The sequence below is a fragment of the Cicer arietinum genome, chromosome 2, assembly GCF_000331145.2.
Source record: "Cicer arietinum cultivar CDC Frontier isolate Library 1 chromosome 2, Cicar.CDCFrontier_v2.0, whole genome shotgun sequence".
Lineage (NCBI taxonomy): Eukaryota > Viridiplantae > Streptophyta > Magnoliopsida > Fabales > Fabaceae > Cicer > Cicer arietinum.
In genome coordinates, this window is record NC_021161.2 from 36045826 (window position 1) to 36060872 (window position 15047).

A 15047-nucleotide genomic window follows, 5' to 3' on the forward strand; every position below is an offset into this window, starting at 1 on the left:
GTTTTCAATCATTCTCTCAACAACACAACATAACACTTAAGAAACACTTGAATATACTTCAGAACACTGAAGAACTCTTAAGAACAATTTTGTTAACATTCTGATATTGCCTTTTTCAGATCAAGACCAAAAAGATTATCCATAATCATTAAGAGAGCTGAAAAAGAATTCTTGAGAGAAAAAGACAATGTTCTCATAAACACTCATTGAACAACCAGATTTTTGTGAGATACATTGATCAAGATTGAAGACAAACTTTGTACTTCTTTTATTTTGTTTGTAACAAATACTCTGTAAAGAAACGACTGTGAAAAATCCAGCTAGAAACTGGTGGCGATCTTCTTGGGTGAGAGGTCTCATCAAGAAGGAGCTGTACTTGATTTTGTGTGAGTCTGCCGAGTGACTGCAAGGATCAAGGGGTTAAGCAATAGGAAAGAATTCGAGTTAGATAGATAGGTTTCGAGGAAACTGGACAATCTGTAAACAAGTCTCAATTCTTTCTATTGGAGAAAAAGTTGAAATCCAGTTGGATTGTCAGGACTGGATGTAGGTTGTCTTATTGACAACTGAACCAGGATAAACCTTGGTGCATTCTATCCCTTATCCTTTTTACGTTTAATTGTTAATCTTGTATGCTATGCTATAATTCCGCTGTGTATGAATCTGAATAAATCTTGCATCGTATGATTGTATGTTCGATCTTAATTGTATGCTAGACGTATTCGATTTTCTATATTACTTTAATTTGTTAAAGACTGATATATTATGCAATTACGAGGTCATAATAATCAACATGGGTTTCATGAAAAACGTGAATGGGTGAGTGAATGAGTTGTCACATGTCAGTTGGCACTATTTTGAGTCATGTTTATGCATAACTTTCTACAGAATATTGTAAGTACAATGTATTTGCGTCTTTGCTCACAACTCATCAATTTGGAGATCAATCTTGAGGCTGTTTTTTCAACTTTGGGCATTGATATCGAGTTCTTGACTTCACCAATGATTTGAGTAGTTTTGATACTCTTTAATATGTGATTTATACTATGGAAAATTATCTCTTTTAATTATGTCTTTAAAAGAGAATTAAAACCAGAATGTTCTTTTGTAAAACAAGAACATTATTCGTTTGTGTTTTGTTTGAGTGTTGGATTTTGACAGCTGTTGTGTATCAGTTCTTTGTCTCAAAAATATGATGTGTTTTATGTAAAAAGGTGCAGCAGCAGTGTGCTTGCTGTCATGGCTGTCCTTTCTCATAGCTCATCAATTTGGAGATTGATCTTGATATTTTGCTTTGCCTTTGTTGATCCTCTTTGATCGAATATATCCAAAACAATCTTGTGTAGATTATTAACTTCCTCTGTGATGAATAATGTTTTGTAGTGTAGATAGATGTACTTTTGTAGCCCAGATCAATCTTCAATTACAACAAATTTTGCTCTTTGTAAACCAGAACATTCTTGAATTAAAGCTGTCAAAACGAAGAACGTTCTTCGTTTCTGTTTTTTGAGTGATTGCTGAATTTTGACAATTCTGACAGTTGTTGCGTGTCAAGCTTTTCTGCTCTGTACGTGTGTCAGTGATGCAGGGACTTTATCATTTCTGTCCAGTTTGTACTTGCTTACTTTAGCCATCAACTTTGAAGATTAGTCTTGCTTTTGATTCTTGATGCTTTGCTTGTCTTGCAATGATGGTTTGAAGAGCAACAAAAATTATGGAAATGTATTTATAAGCTTTTAATGATTCCCTTTCCAGTTTGGTCCTTTTTGAGGACGCTGATGATCATCAATAAGAGTGCTTTAGGAAGGAGCAGCCGAGGTGCAAAAAAGTGGATAAATAAGATCAGCCAAAAAGCAAGAGTGTTTATGCTAAATTCAGGAACGTTCTTGACATTCAATATCGTTCTTCAAATTCGTTGGAGATGAGCTGATTTGTACTTGTAATTGTGTCAGTTGTCTGAGATGATTGCGTGCTTTTCAGTCACGTGTGCAGGTCTAGATTGAAGGTACAATCAACAGTGTACTTTACAGCTTGCAACTTTGTACTTGCAATTGCCTCACTTGAAGAATGATCTTGTTTTATACGGTTTATGAAGCATATTTTTTATCCTTCGAATTCTGGAATAATTATGACTTAGATTTATCCTTGCTTATTCTTTGATGAATATATGAGATAAATAAAGCTTCCAGGATCCAATCTCTAACAAAGAAACTAATTATTCCTATTTCTTCCAAAAACGAAGATTGTTCTTCGTTTCCCAGAACTATGTCAAGATCGATCTTCGTTTTCCTGCTTTTGCTTTCTTGATTTTGATGAGATCTATTTTGTAATGCTTGATACCTATCTTGTTTTAATACACTCAAATGCACATGTTAAATACCAAAACACTTAGAATCATAATTAGAATTCTTAATTAACTTTTTGTTTGTTTTCATCAAAATATTAAATTGAGATTTTGTCTCAACACAGTTAGTTTGAGAAACATGAAATTATTATTAATTAAAGTAACACTAATAGTCCTTTTACATGATGTGTCATTTTAAAAAGAAAATAAAAACTACAACATTATCTTAACTAAAATCCATACTTTTTTTTAAGTTTATTACAATAAATTTCATGAACTTGCAGTTGACTCTCACTCATCTCGGATGTATCTTTGATGATGACCTCCATTGCCTTGAACTCCATCTCGTCCTCTTTTAGTTGTGCCAGTTTTTCTAAGGCTGCTACTTCTTTATTCATTGTATCTTGCACAACATTATTAATAAGAGGTGTTTCAACCGCCTTTGCCTTGCCCATTCTTTTTGTTTCCTTTTGTCCCATTAGACGCTCCATTGGTGATGTTGAGTCAATTTCATAACTTGCCTCTGTATTAGGTGATGATGAGTATGCTCCACTAGCAGAATTCTTTGTTCTTTTTGAAGAACATTCAATTGATGCTCCCATCCATTTAGGTTCACATTTTAGCAATCGCCATGCATACTTGTGATTAAATGGTCCACATGTATCTTGAGAATAAAAAAGCATGTGCAGCGATCATGATGTCCTTCTCTGAGCTTCCACTTTTCTTTCCACTTACTACTTGTTTGTAACACCCAACAAATTTTTGAACGAAACCATTTATTCGATGCCATCGAGATTTTAGTTGACTTGGTATTTTCTCTCGTAACTTCCCATGATACTCATTATAATTTGTTGCAATTCTTAACCAAAAACCATCTGCTTTTTGATCAACTCCTATAATTGAATCTTTTGAAACATTGAGTCATGATTGAATAAGTATTGTATTTTCATCCATTGTGAATAACTCTCGATATTTTTTTCGACCATGATGTTCTTCCCCCTCTACGACAATAGTATTTTTAAGACCAACTTGAGTAGAAAACTGTGGAACTTGACACTCTGGCATAGGACCAATGGGTATTTGAAGTTCAAAACAAGTAAACTCTCCTTGAGTATTCATTTGAGGTATATAAAACATATTGGGATTGGTTGGTGGTGATGGTAATTGAGAGTTTTGAAAATTAGGATGTTAATCTCCACCTTGAATATTCATTTGAGGTCTATAAAACATATTGGGATTGGTTGATGATGATAACTGAGAATTTTGAATATCATGATGATAATAATTTTGCATAAAATGCAAGATTGTTTAAGATTATATTGATTTGTACCCATTTAGCACGAACAATTTTTGTTTTAAATAATAAGATGAAAAAATAAGTATGTTAATAAAAGCTTAAATAAACTTCCGTGACAAAAATTGTGAAAGAAAAAGTCAGAGTTATAAATTATTCCTATTAATAAGCTAACAATCATAAATTAAAAAAAAAAAAAAAAAAACTAACGGTCATTTATTAACAAAAAAAAAGTTAATAGTCACAAAATTATTATTAATAATAAATTAAAAAGAATGTAACGGCTATAAATTAATAAAAAAAAATACATTTACTATTATTAATAAATTAATTAAAAGATAATAATTACAAATTTATTATTATAAAAATATTAAAGTATGTTTTTTTTAAAAGAACCGTGACACTTTGACAAAACTTCAACATGATTTCACCAAAAACTCATTTTTTTCCAGTTGGAGAAGCTCTAATTAATTAAAGTATTTTTCACATCTCGTATGGCCTAACAAGAGAAACAAGTTTGCCTCAAAAGTAGAGGTTGCTTTGGGTCAATCTTTCAATATCATGGTTCTAGACATAAGCCGGCGATACAGTGTGGGTCTCATGTATCAGTTGTGTCGGTTGTTCATCTAACTCCACTATATTTTACCCAAATTCATTTTCCAATTACAACGGTTTGTTCTGCTCCAAAATATGTTCAAATCCACGGCAGTTACTCATGTCCTGTCTAGTGTCTACAACACATCGACTTGTTATTTCAATAAAACATGTCACCTCATCTTTCAGCGCCGTACTCATATGTTGGATGTGTCACCAAGATCACCGGTGGAATGACAAACATTAATTTAATGTATTTTTTAAAATTATTATGAATTCTTTTTAAACAATTATATGCTATTATATAATTATTTAATTTTATTTGTTTAGACAGAAAACAATGCAAGTAATAATATAATATATTATATTATTATATGTGTAGAGTAAATAAAGTGTTTCAAATTTAGAGAATTTGAAAATTTTGATAAGAGTCGAAGAATAGGTAAAATGTCTAAGTTTTAGGGTAAATTTTTTTTTAGTATATTTTTATTTTTCTCCCTTAATTTGATTTAGTTCACAATAATAAATAAAATTCTAAGATCTTTATTGGATCTTGTGATTGAAATACTTAGTATATTATGTCTTATTTGTTTATTCTAATTTTATTTTGATTATATTTTATTGTTCAATTAAATTTTTTTATTGATCTAATTACATGTTATAATTGATCTTCCTTTGTGTATGTTTTAATTAATTAGTTGTTAAGCAATCGTACTGCAATTAGTTGATGGATCTATAGAAAAATTAAGACTATAAAATATTATATAATCAGTCTTAATTTTAGTCTTTCAATTATTCGATCATTTTGTGTTTTATGTTTTATGTGAATTTAAACTATGTGCATGACAAAGAGTTGATATAGAAAAAAGAATATTAGGAGTGTTAATAACACATTTTCTAAGATGCATTTTAATATACTATCTTTGATTGGTTTAAATTTACATATCTCTCACTAAATCATGTGAGTTCCATATGAATTTGATAGAACCTTATGAATTTTAATTAATTAAATATAGTATATTAAAAAATGTGTGTTAAAGAGTGTATTGTTAACATTATTTAAATAATATTAATCATGAATGACCAAACGGATTAATAGATTTAGTAAACGGATTGATAATTAAATCAAAAGAAATGAATCCAAATAGAACTAACATCGAGATTAATTAAAATTACAAGTGAAATTGTAACTCTATGTTTCTTTCAATTGTTTTATAACTTACGTCTTACGTTTTTTTTATTCTTAATTATTTGTTATTTTCTATTTAGTTACCATAACTGATTCAACTATTATTGCTCCTTCAATTTACCCTTTATCGAATTTTAAACCCCGAGTTGATAAATTCTCGAATGCGTGAATCTAATAAGTTAAGAAGTTTGTAAATTGTAACCAGAATATTGTTTTCCTTGGTACATTTCTTTTAGATATCTCTAAATATTTGGAACTTTGTCCTTATGTACTGGAAATAAATCGGGTGAATAGCATGCGTTGAAATTAAATTGTGATCGATTTTGAGTATAATTTAGTTTGGTTGGATAGTGGTAATTAACTGAAGTAACATACTACTTGGCAGAATTATTAAAATAATAAAAATAATTTTTTATTTTTACGTACCAAATGCACTGAATATTTTTAATTGTTAATTAATCTCTAATGTTTGTTTTGTGATTTGTTTTCTATGTCGGAATTTCTTTGCCTTCAGGAAACGCGGTCTCTCAATTTCACCTTCTTTTGTTGGTATTTTGATCTAGACTTTGGAATCTTCTACATCTATGTCCAAAACAAGCAGGGTCCATTATAAACTCATACATCCAAACCTATAGCGCGGCCTCAATTAGTGAGGGGTTCCATTTTTTTCAATAATATAATAACATCAGGGTGAACTTTTTGAGGTTGAATATATTTTTAATTCTTAAAAAATTATAACATTTCAAATTTAGTCATTAACTTTTTTTTAGACTCTATTTTTATTTTATAATGACTTTTTTAAGGGACTAAAAGTATCTATTTTTTATATAAAAAAATTCAAAACAGGAGAAGAAAAATGAATAAAAAATTATTTTAACTCAAAAATTGAGAATTTTTTATAAAGATTAAAACTAAAATTTTATATGAATTAAAAATTTATTTTTTTCTTTTTTAATTATTAAAACTTCACTTTCTTTTTATCGTAGTATAATTTTTAATATTAAAACAATACCTAGTTTGATATAGTTTTCTTTGATAAATTCCACTCCAATTAACTCCCTAAAATTTTGGAGAGACAAAACGTTCAACCTAACAATATTAATTAGATAGTACAATTAAAAGATTATAAATTAAATAGGAATATTTATTTTGGAACATTATTATTTACATGAGTGATATTGTAGTGATTCGTGTTAACAATGAAAAGAGGAAGAAAGAGGAAGAAGAGAAAACAACCACTCTAGGGTTTCATATCATATAATAAACCAAAACTGAAGTTAATAGGGTTACACTGAGTATATATATAAGAAAATAGAATTGTCTAGAATTGTCTAAAATACCCTTACTACTAATATATAATAATATTATCTAACATCTCCCCTCAAACTCACGATGCATTAACATGGAGCATCGAGAGTTTGTCAACTAAAAAAAACGAAAACGTTTAATGGAATGCATCTTTGTGAACAAATCAGCAATCTGTAAAGAAGAAGAGACAAACAGTAGAATAATGATTCTATGCTGAAGATGATGACGAGAGGGGTAACGAGGAGGATCAACAATCGTAGGAGGTGGTTGGACAGCCGGGGGGACAAGAGGGATGTCACCAAAGAAGAAGCAACAATCAAAGAGAAGAACCAAGCCAACAAAAAAATCAAACCGAAAAAGAAGCGATCAAAAAAGGAGCAATAACCGTATCAAAATCAACAGATAGGAACAACCAAAGAAGTAGCACCACGAAACCAAATCCAAACAAACCAAGGAGCAACAACCATATCAAAATCAACAGATAGGAACCACCAAAGAAGTAGCACCACGAAACCAAAACCAAACAAACCAAACCAAATAGAACCAAACAAAACTAAATCATATCAAACCAAACTAAACAAAGAGAGAAGCAACAAAGCAAATCACTAGAGAGATTAGCAATCAAACAGAAGAAGCAACAGACAGAGCGACGACACAGAAGATCAAATTTTCAGCCTCATCCAAGTATCCAACCCTTCCTAGAAGGTCAATCATACAACCATAATGCTCAATCTTAGGCACAATTCCAAATCTCTCCATTCCTTTGAAGCATCTTCTTCCTTCCTTTACCAAACCACAATGGTTGCCAGCAGATAACACACTAGTCATTGTTATCTCATTCGGTTCAAATCCTTCCCGTAACATTGCTGCGAATACTTCTAACGCTTCCTTCGCACAACCATTGACACCATAACCATTTATCAAAGCATTCCAACTAAGCACATTCTTGACAGGCATACAATCAAATATAAACCTACCCACCACAACATCATCATCCTCACAATAACCATGAACCATACTAGTCCAAGAAATAACATTCTTATCCTTCATCTTATCAAACAAATCCCTCGCCAAATCCATACACCCCATTTTCACATACCCATCAATCATAACATTAGAAGCAACAATATCTCTATCAGGCATAACATCAAAAAGCTTCCTGGCCTCACTCATATCCCCACACCTAGCAAACCCAACAATAACAGTCCAAGAAACCAAACTTCTCACAAACATTTCAACCAAAGAAGTCCCAACATACAAATTAACACAAAACCCATTTTTCAAAACAACACAATGAACCTCCAAACCTTCTCTCAAATCCATACAAATAATGAGACAAACACAATCACTGAGACAAAATAAATTAGGGATAACCTGGTGCTGTGCGAGCATGATTTCTCCCCCTACAGACGTCTTTTTACCGATCCGACCGTTGAAGACGAAGACCTGAATGTTGTGAACCTTCTGTCCAAAAATCAGCCAAATCCAACGGTTAACGAATGCGCAATCGATGTTTTTGTGAGACTGATTTAACAAAATCGGGAACAAGGTTACTCTTCTCTTTTCTCTTTTGGTGGTTGCCTTTTCTATCAAAATAGTCTCTCTCTCTTCTCTACGGTAGATCCCAGGATGATAATTCTCAATCATCTCTTCATAACGATCAATCAAAATCCCCCAATAACCATGCAAATAATAATGATTCTCAAAGTAAACTTTACCGCCCATTGTTCTTTTTAGCTCGGTTGGTTAGAGCGTCAAACCCCAATGGCTTGTGGAAAGGTTTATAGAACCCTAATAATTTTTTTTTTTTTTATTGATCTACTAAAAATAAACGAAAAGCTACAAAGAAAGGGTAAAGCAGAATTGGGACACGGAAAATCTCACTGAATATTGGAATGTTAGAAAAGATAAACTATAATTATATTCCCTAATTGTTGGGAACTCGACAGCGGAATAGAGGCGGGATCGTTCAATGAGGATCGAAATAGGCTCTAGATACCATGTTAACAATGAAAAGAGGAAGAAAGAGGAAGAAGAGAAAACAACCACTCTAGGGTTTCATATCATATAATAAACCAAAACTGAAGTTAATAGGGTTACACTGAGTATATATATAAGAAAATAGAATTGTCTAGAATTGTCTAAAATACCCTTACTACTAATATATAATAATATTATCTAACAATTCGCACCTCACTCTTTCTAGACGGTCAACTGCATATAGTTATCTTATATTCATGGATAACAGGATTGATATTCTCTTACCCTTTAAGATACAATTTAACTACTATTCTATAAACCATGGGAGATCAACACTTAGAAAGTCAAATTTTCAACAGAGCTAAAGTAATCCAATATTTGCTTATAAACATTATACAACTTCAAAAACAATACAAACTTTTGGAACTCATATATTTCTTTGAATCACTTGCGACAACTACCAAATATAGAACAACACAAGTGAAAAGCACCGTCAACTGTGAGAATATTACACATACAACACCACCATTATTGTCCACAAACAGCAACAACAACTCATACTTATAGCAGGACTTGGCCAGCATTGGCGATATAAGCTTCAAAGGTTAGCTACAACACAGGAATAGCATAAAATGCGCAACTCGATAGCATGAAAAGCTCTTGACATTATCAATTGGACAAGTGCAGCACCAGCACCTCAAATGTGGTAACTCACCTTAAGAACCCAAACAATGAAACCAAAGTTGTTTCAGAACCCCGCAACTTTGTAAATTAAGTGATAGTAGCATTTTGCTGTTAAGTCTATAACAGAAGAGTTCCAAACTAGATGTGAAAGCAATTATAAATTAGTCAATACATCCTTATAGTTTCACCATATATTCAATGACTCTTGTAGTTTAAAACCTTTTAATCAAGTCCTTATGATTACTGAATTTTAAACCTAAAATCCTTAAATACTAATACTGTTAAAATCTCTTTATATGTAATTAATGACATTTATACATGACAACAATATGCAATGACATGACCTGTTTGAGTGAGAGAGAGAGAGAGAGAGATGGATATAGAAGAACAAAGGTGTTGTCTACTTGTCTATGACATTTGTAACTAAATACTATTTGAGAAGAGCAACATTTAACAGAAGTTCAATTATGTTCTTCGAAGGATTTAATTTCAAAACTACAAGATTTAAGAAAATTTTCTAAAAGAACTTAATTTAAAATTCAATGATATTGTAGGAACCTACAGATCAGTTTAACATAGAAAACTATGAACAATATCAAAGGTACTAAGAAAATAGACAAGGTACTGCAAAATAGTTAATATTTAATCATGTTTTACTTTCATCAAGTTATTTTGTTTTATTTTAATTAAAATTGACACTAGTGGCTGCTGGTTTGCAGCGAGATAAAGGCATCCTCATAAAATAAAGGGTAGCTAAAAAAAACTTGATTATTTGATTATGCACGTAATGAAAAAATGCTATATACTTGATTCGAAATCCTGATTGATGTATGTTCTATAGCACCGGCAAGAGAAACATGGAGACCAAAGGATGAAAAAATAGATCAAAAACTCAGTTATGGGGGGCAAGTATTATGGTTAGCAACTAGGAAAACTAGAAGAAAACTTTTGCTATTAAAATATGTTTTCTTACAATCTCCAGAAACCTTTTATTGGAAAGTAGTCCTATTTTAGTTCAAATTATTCCTTGGAATAAATCTATTTCTAGCAAGTAGCTTACTAAAAGAATATATGGGAAAGGCAAACAAAATATATTACTTTCCTGTCACTAAAAAATTCCTATTGATCCGAACTTTGAAGAATCAAGCCATAGTTTCCCCATCCATTAGATCTATTTGGGTTGTCCATTTTATATTTTTTTGGAAAATGTCAATGAATGTTAGTATGTTAACTGTCAATATGTTAGTATATGTATATGTATATGCTGGAGGTGGAAATCAAACCGAAGACCACCTTATCACTCCACTCCTTTGCTCGCCTTTCATATAAGTAGACCACTAGTAGTCCTAACTCTTAAGAGCCAAATTCAACTATTAGCTGAAAGTTAAGTAGTGAAGATAAGAATTCAATAGTAAGGTGAGTAGTTATCAAATATTTAAGGCCTAAGAAGTCAAAATTATAATCCACTCTCATGCAAATGAGATTAATTAACAAATGCAAGGGAGATAGACTTCTTAGTTAGTTAGCACTGATACCTTAGACACCAATACAACACCGACAAATATAATTACATTCAATTACTTTCATATTTTTAAATTATTATTGGTGTCTACGTGTCAGTATCGTATCTAGTGTTGTGTTTCATAGTCCTCATTTCTTGCTCAAACGTTAATTATGATTCTCTTCTCTTGAATCCTAAATACTATATTCAACCAATTTAAGGGACACAACATAAAAGTGTGGCTAGACGTACTCATCAAAAGTCAATATATCATAGTAGAAGTGTATTAGTTTCCCTTATCAACACCATCCTTTCCCTTGATGATAATGACTGGACACTGAGCATGGTGGGCACAGTAGTTACTAACACTTCCCAGGAACATCCTAAAGCCAAAAATAAAAAGTAGCGATGTGAGTGGCGAAGCCATATAGTTTTCATCTCCATAGTTCAAATTGTTTAAAACAATAAAAATATGAAAAATACAATAGTTGATGTAAAGTGTAGAACATTTAGCCTAATGTCCAAAATGTAAATGGAATCAGATTATATTTGCAGATAAATGACAGAAGATTAAGAAACAAATTAATGATTAAGAAGTTGCTTATGAACCTTTTCATTTTTTTTTTTTATAAGAAAAAAAAGTTTAGATGAATTGGGTCTCAGCAGCTCACTAGGGCCAGCAAAAGTCTTAAGGCTCATAGCATTTAGTTACATAGTTACTTCCATATTACACACAAACGAAATCCTAACTTAACACAACGGGATTCAAAGTCAGGTCTATGTAGGATCTGAAGCTGAATATTTACAAATTTGACCAACCTATGTTGAGGGATCATCGCAATCACAACACCACTCTACTATGGCTGTTAATTACTAGTACCATATTCCAAAGAAAATTGGAGACCGACATAGCTACATCTTCTTAGGTTTTGAGTCTATCTCAACCTCACAAAACCAGCTTACTAGGTTAGAATTGTCTAAGCTTATAAACTCTATAAATTTTAGACTATATCTCTAGTCAGTGTTGGACTTGAGTTTTCTCAATACAACTAAGAGTGAAAATGACAAATTTCTTCCCTAGTATTACTTTAGGACCACAATGTTACTCTAGCCACTTGTCAACACTATCAATATACAAAGGATACAAAATTGTCCAGATAGTTTATTCTGATTGCTATTTTGTGATATGTAATGTGCTAATCAGGCTCAATACCATAAATTTTTGGCAACTATCAAAATTTGTCACCAATCAATATGTACCTCTTAATAGGGCCAAAAGCCCGAGACCCAATCACAAGCACATCAGCATGCAAATCCTGTACAGTTTCACAAATCTTCTCCTTTGGTTCGCCAACAACCACATGGGTCCTGACCTTAGCCTGCTATTGATAGAGAAATGTCAATTGCAATTTGCAACTACTGTACAATATAGCTACCAATAACTTGAAATTCAAACACTTGTACAAAAAAATGAAGCTGGGGGGATTCAAACAAACCCACAATCCTTATCTCTCAAGCCTTTATGTCAAACAGCTAATTGACCAATTTTCATACTATGCCAAACATTTAAAAAATTACAATTTACAATCGTCAAAAGTCAAATATTTCTAATAATCTAACGTGGTAATTGATTATATTTGTAAATAATCCAAAAGTATATATAAATTAATCATATAAACTCAAAAAAGAATGGAACAAAAAATTACAAATATATGATATGAGAAAATAAAAAATCTTAAACAGTAAATAAATCGTTAGCTAGACCAATTTTCACGAACTAAATTAGAACTGCTTATAAATTAATAACTAAATTGAAAAAAATAGACAGTGGAATAACAAAACAAATTTCCGTATGAAAAAAAAACAAAAAGGAAAACGTACAGTATGATTGAATTGGGAGCAAATTCCCAAAGCGTGATAAAGTATAGAATCAGTGATACGTTTCTGGTGAGCTTCAATTGCGGCAGCGAACGCAGGAACTTCAAGATCACCTAATGAAATGAAATAAAATATTGGAACGATGAAAAGGGAAAGTAATTAAAGAATGAAAAGAAAATGCACTGAACTGGGACCACCGAAAGGGATAGGACCGGGATTAAGACCCGTGGCGATAGACGGTGGGGATTGGACGTGGAAGATAATGAAAGAAGCGGAATCCGTGGTATCGGGCGTAGGTGATCTGAGCTTGAGATTGAGTAAAGCCCAGCGTAGAGCATTCATGCTTTCTTGACTGCCATCTACTGCTACTACTACAAGGTTGAGATTTCCGGATTCTGACATCTCTGATAGATTGGATTTTGGATGATTCACGACTCTCTGTCTTTCTATCTCTACTTGCTTCCTTCTTTTGACTTTCCTTTTTCTTGCTTTGGCTGCTGCCACGGGTATTATTATTTCAACCAACTACTTTTTAAATATAAATGGACAAACATGGTTTTTTATTTGCATCATTACGTATTCAAATTCAATTGTTTGAGAAATTCAATTGCAAACTTATACCTTTAATCCAAATTGTCATGTTTATTTTTGTAAATCGTGTTGTTTTTTACTCTTTATTTGTCTTTCTTACATTGTCATTCATATTTTCTTTATATTTCTTTATCTCTCACTTTCTATTTATATTATAATATTATGTTTACTTATTCTCTTCACTTTATAATAATATATTATTATATTATTTCCTTTCTCAACTACGTATTATTATATTACTATATAATAGTCTAGATTAAATATTTTGGTTTAGATTTAAATTCCAAATTTCACAGTTAGTTGAATTAATTATGATCATTTATATTTTTTTTACATGATCTTTGTAAATATAAGAATTGAAACCACTGTCAAAATATAATAACCACCGTTAAGCCAAATTTTGTCATGTTTTTTTTATAGAATATATCATTATATTATTATAATTAATTATTCTAATTATTTTACAATATTATATTATTATATCTATTTAGTCAATACATGGCAACGGGACAGAGACATATTTTACTTCTTTTACCTCCACACTCGATTAATTGAAAAAAATTTACATTCATTTTCGTTTTATAACGAGTGTGATGTTTAGTTCCTCATCTCCATCTACGGATTTGGGTTTCTCCGCCCACACCTATTAACATATATAAGATTATAAATTTAAAAATTATATCTAATATAATTATTATTAGACAACAAATAAATTAAAAAAATATTTTTTATAGAGATAAGATTATAATTTTTAATATTTAAAAAAACTATTAAGTATATTCAATATGTATATGTATAGAAAATTTAAAAATTATTATAATATTATTTACGGGGCAAGTTTGGATGCGGAATGAATATCGTCACTCCAAATTTGCCTCCGCCCTCGAATTTTAATTTCGGGAAAAATACGTATTCGCATCCAATTAAAACAAATTTTTCCGTCCAAATCAAACGAGTTTGGATGAATATCCACGTACGCATGTTATGTTGTCATCCCTAGTTTAGTCGCTCTTAACTATGTAATTACATTATTGTTGCTGGAAGCATCAACGACCAAGATATGCTCTGTTGTCCAATCTCCCCACTCCAAATTCTCCCCATCAAAATTCTCCTAAAGAAAACTTGTTTTGAAAGAAACGATCCATAATAATGTCATAAGCCCATTTTGATTTTATGATGCATAATGATATGAGTGAAAATGATATGTACTAATGATATAAATCTAAGGAGAAAAACTAATATTAAACAAACCACAAAATTTCCATACAAAAGAACTTTTTCATAAAAATTGAACTTACTAATTAATAAGTTATGATGATTCCAACATGCAACTTTAAAATCTAGATGGTGTAAACTTGTTAATAGCATGCTTACAAGAATGGGAAATCAACCCATTATTCCTTTGACAATGTGTTACTAACCTCTAAGAATGCATCAAGATCAAGTTCAAGTAGTAGTTTTTGCTCAAATATAATCTTCGGATATAGAATGAGAGACCATTGCATACTCACAACAAAAAACTTAATCTTATCCAACTTTGATTGTATTCACCTTGTTGCAATTTTCCAATATCAATAGACCATACATAATATATCTCAACAAGGACTTAGTTTGTTTTAAGGCATTTACTTACCTCAATGTAATAAACATTGACCGGTAGAGCCGAATTGGTGTTCAGGCTAGT

The 15047-nt window shown here is 31.3% G+C and overlaps 1 protein-coding gene and 1 pseudogene across 7 annotated transcripts; both read right to left on the bottom strand.

Moving 5' to 3' along the window:
- Positions 1 to 2574: 2574 nt before the first annotated feature.
- Positions 2575 to 3678, bottom strand: LOC101490123 (uncharacterized; annotated as a pseudogene).
- Positions 3679 to 9038: 5360 nt separating this feature from the next.
- Positions 9039 to 13352, bottom strand: LOC101499444 (universal stress protein PHOS34). 7 transcript variants are annotated; one of them, XM_073365264.1, is made up of 5 exons: positions 12961 to 13352; positions 12776 to 12873; positions 12155 to 12276; positions 11147 to 11277; positions 9039 to 9424 (listed from the first exon to the last, which is right to left on the bottom strand). In XM_073365264.1, exons 1-4 carry the CDS (start codon positions 13172 to 13174, stop codon positions 11181 to 11183), a joined length of 531 nt encoding a protein of 176 aa, XP_073221365.1. In that variant the 5' UTR covers positions 13175 to 13352; the 3' UTR covers positions 9039 to 9424; positions 11147 to 11180. The 7 variants fall into 7 exon arrangements, with proteins under 7 accessions (XP_073221365.1, XP_073221366.1, XP_004490434.1 ...); XM_073365265.1 differs by having other exon boundaries at positions 12155 to 12273; positions 12961 to 13341; XM_004490377.4 differs by having other exon boundaries at positions 9039 to 9531; positions 12776 to 12885; positions 12961 to 13337.
- Between the last annotated feature and the right edge of the window lie 1695 nt (positions 13353 to 15047).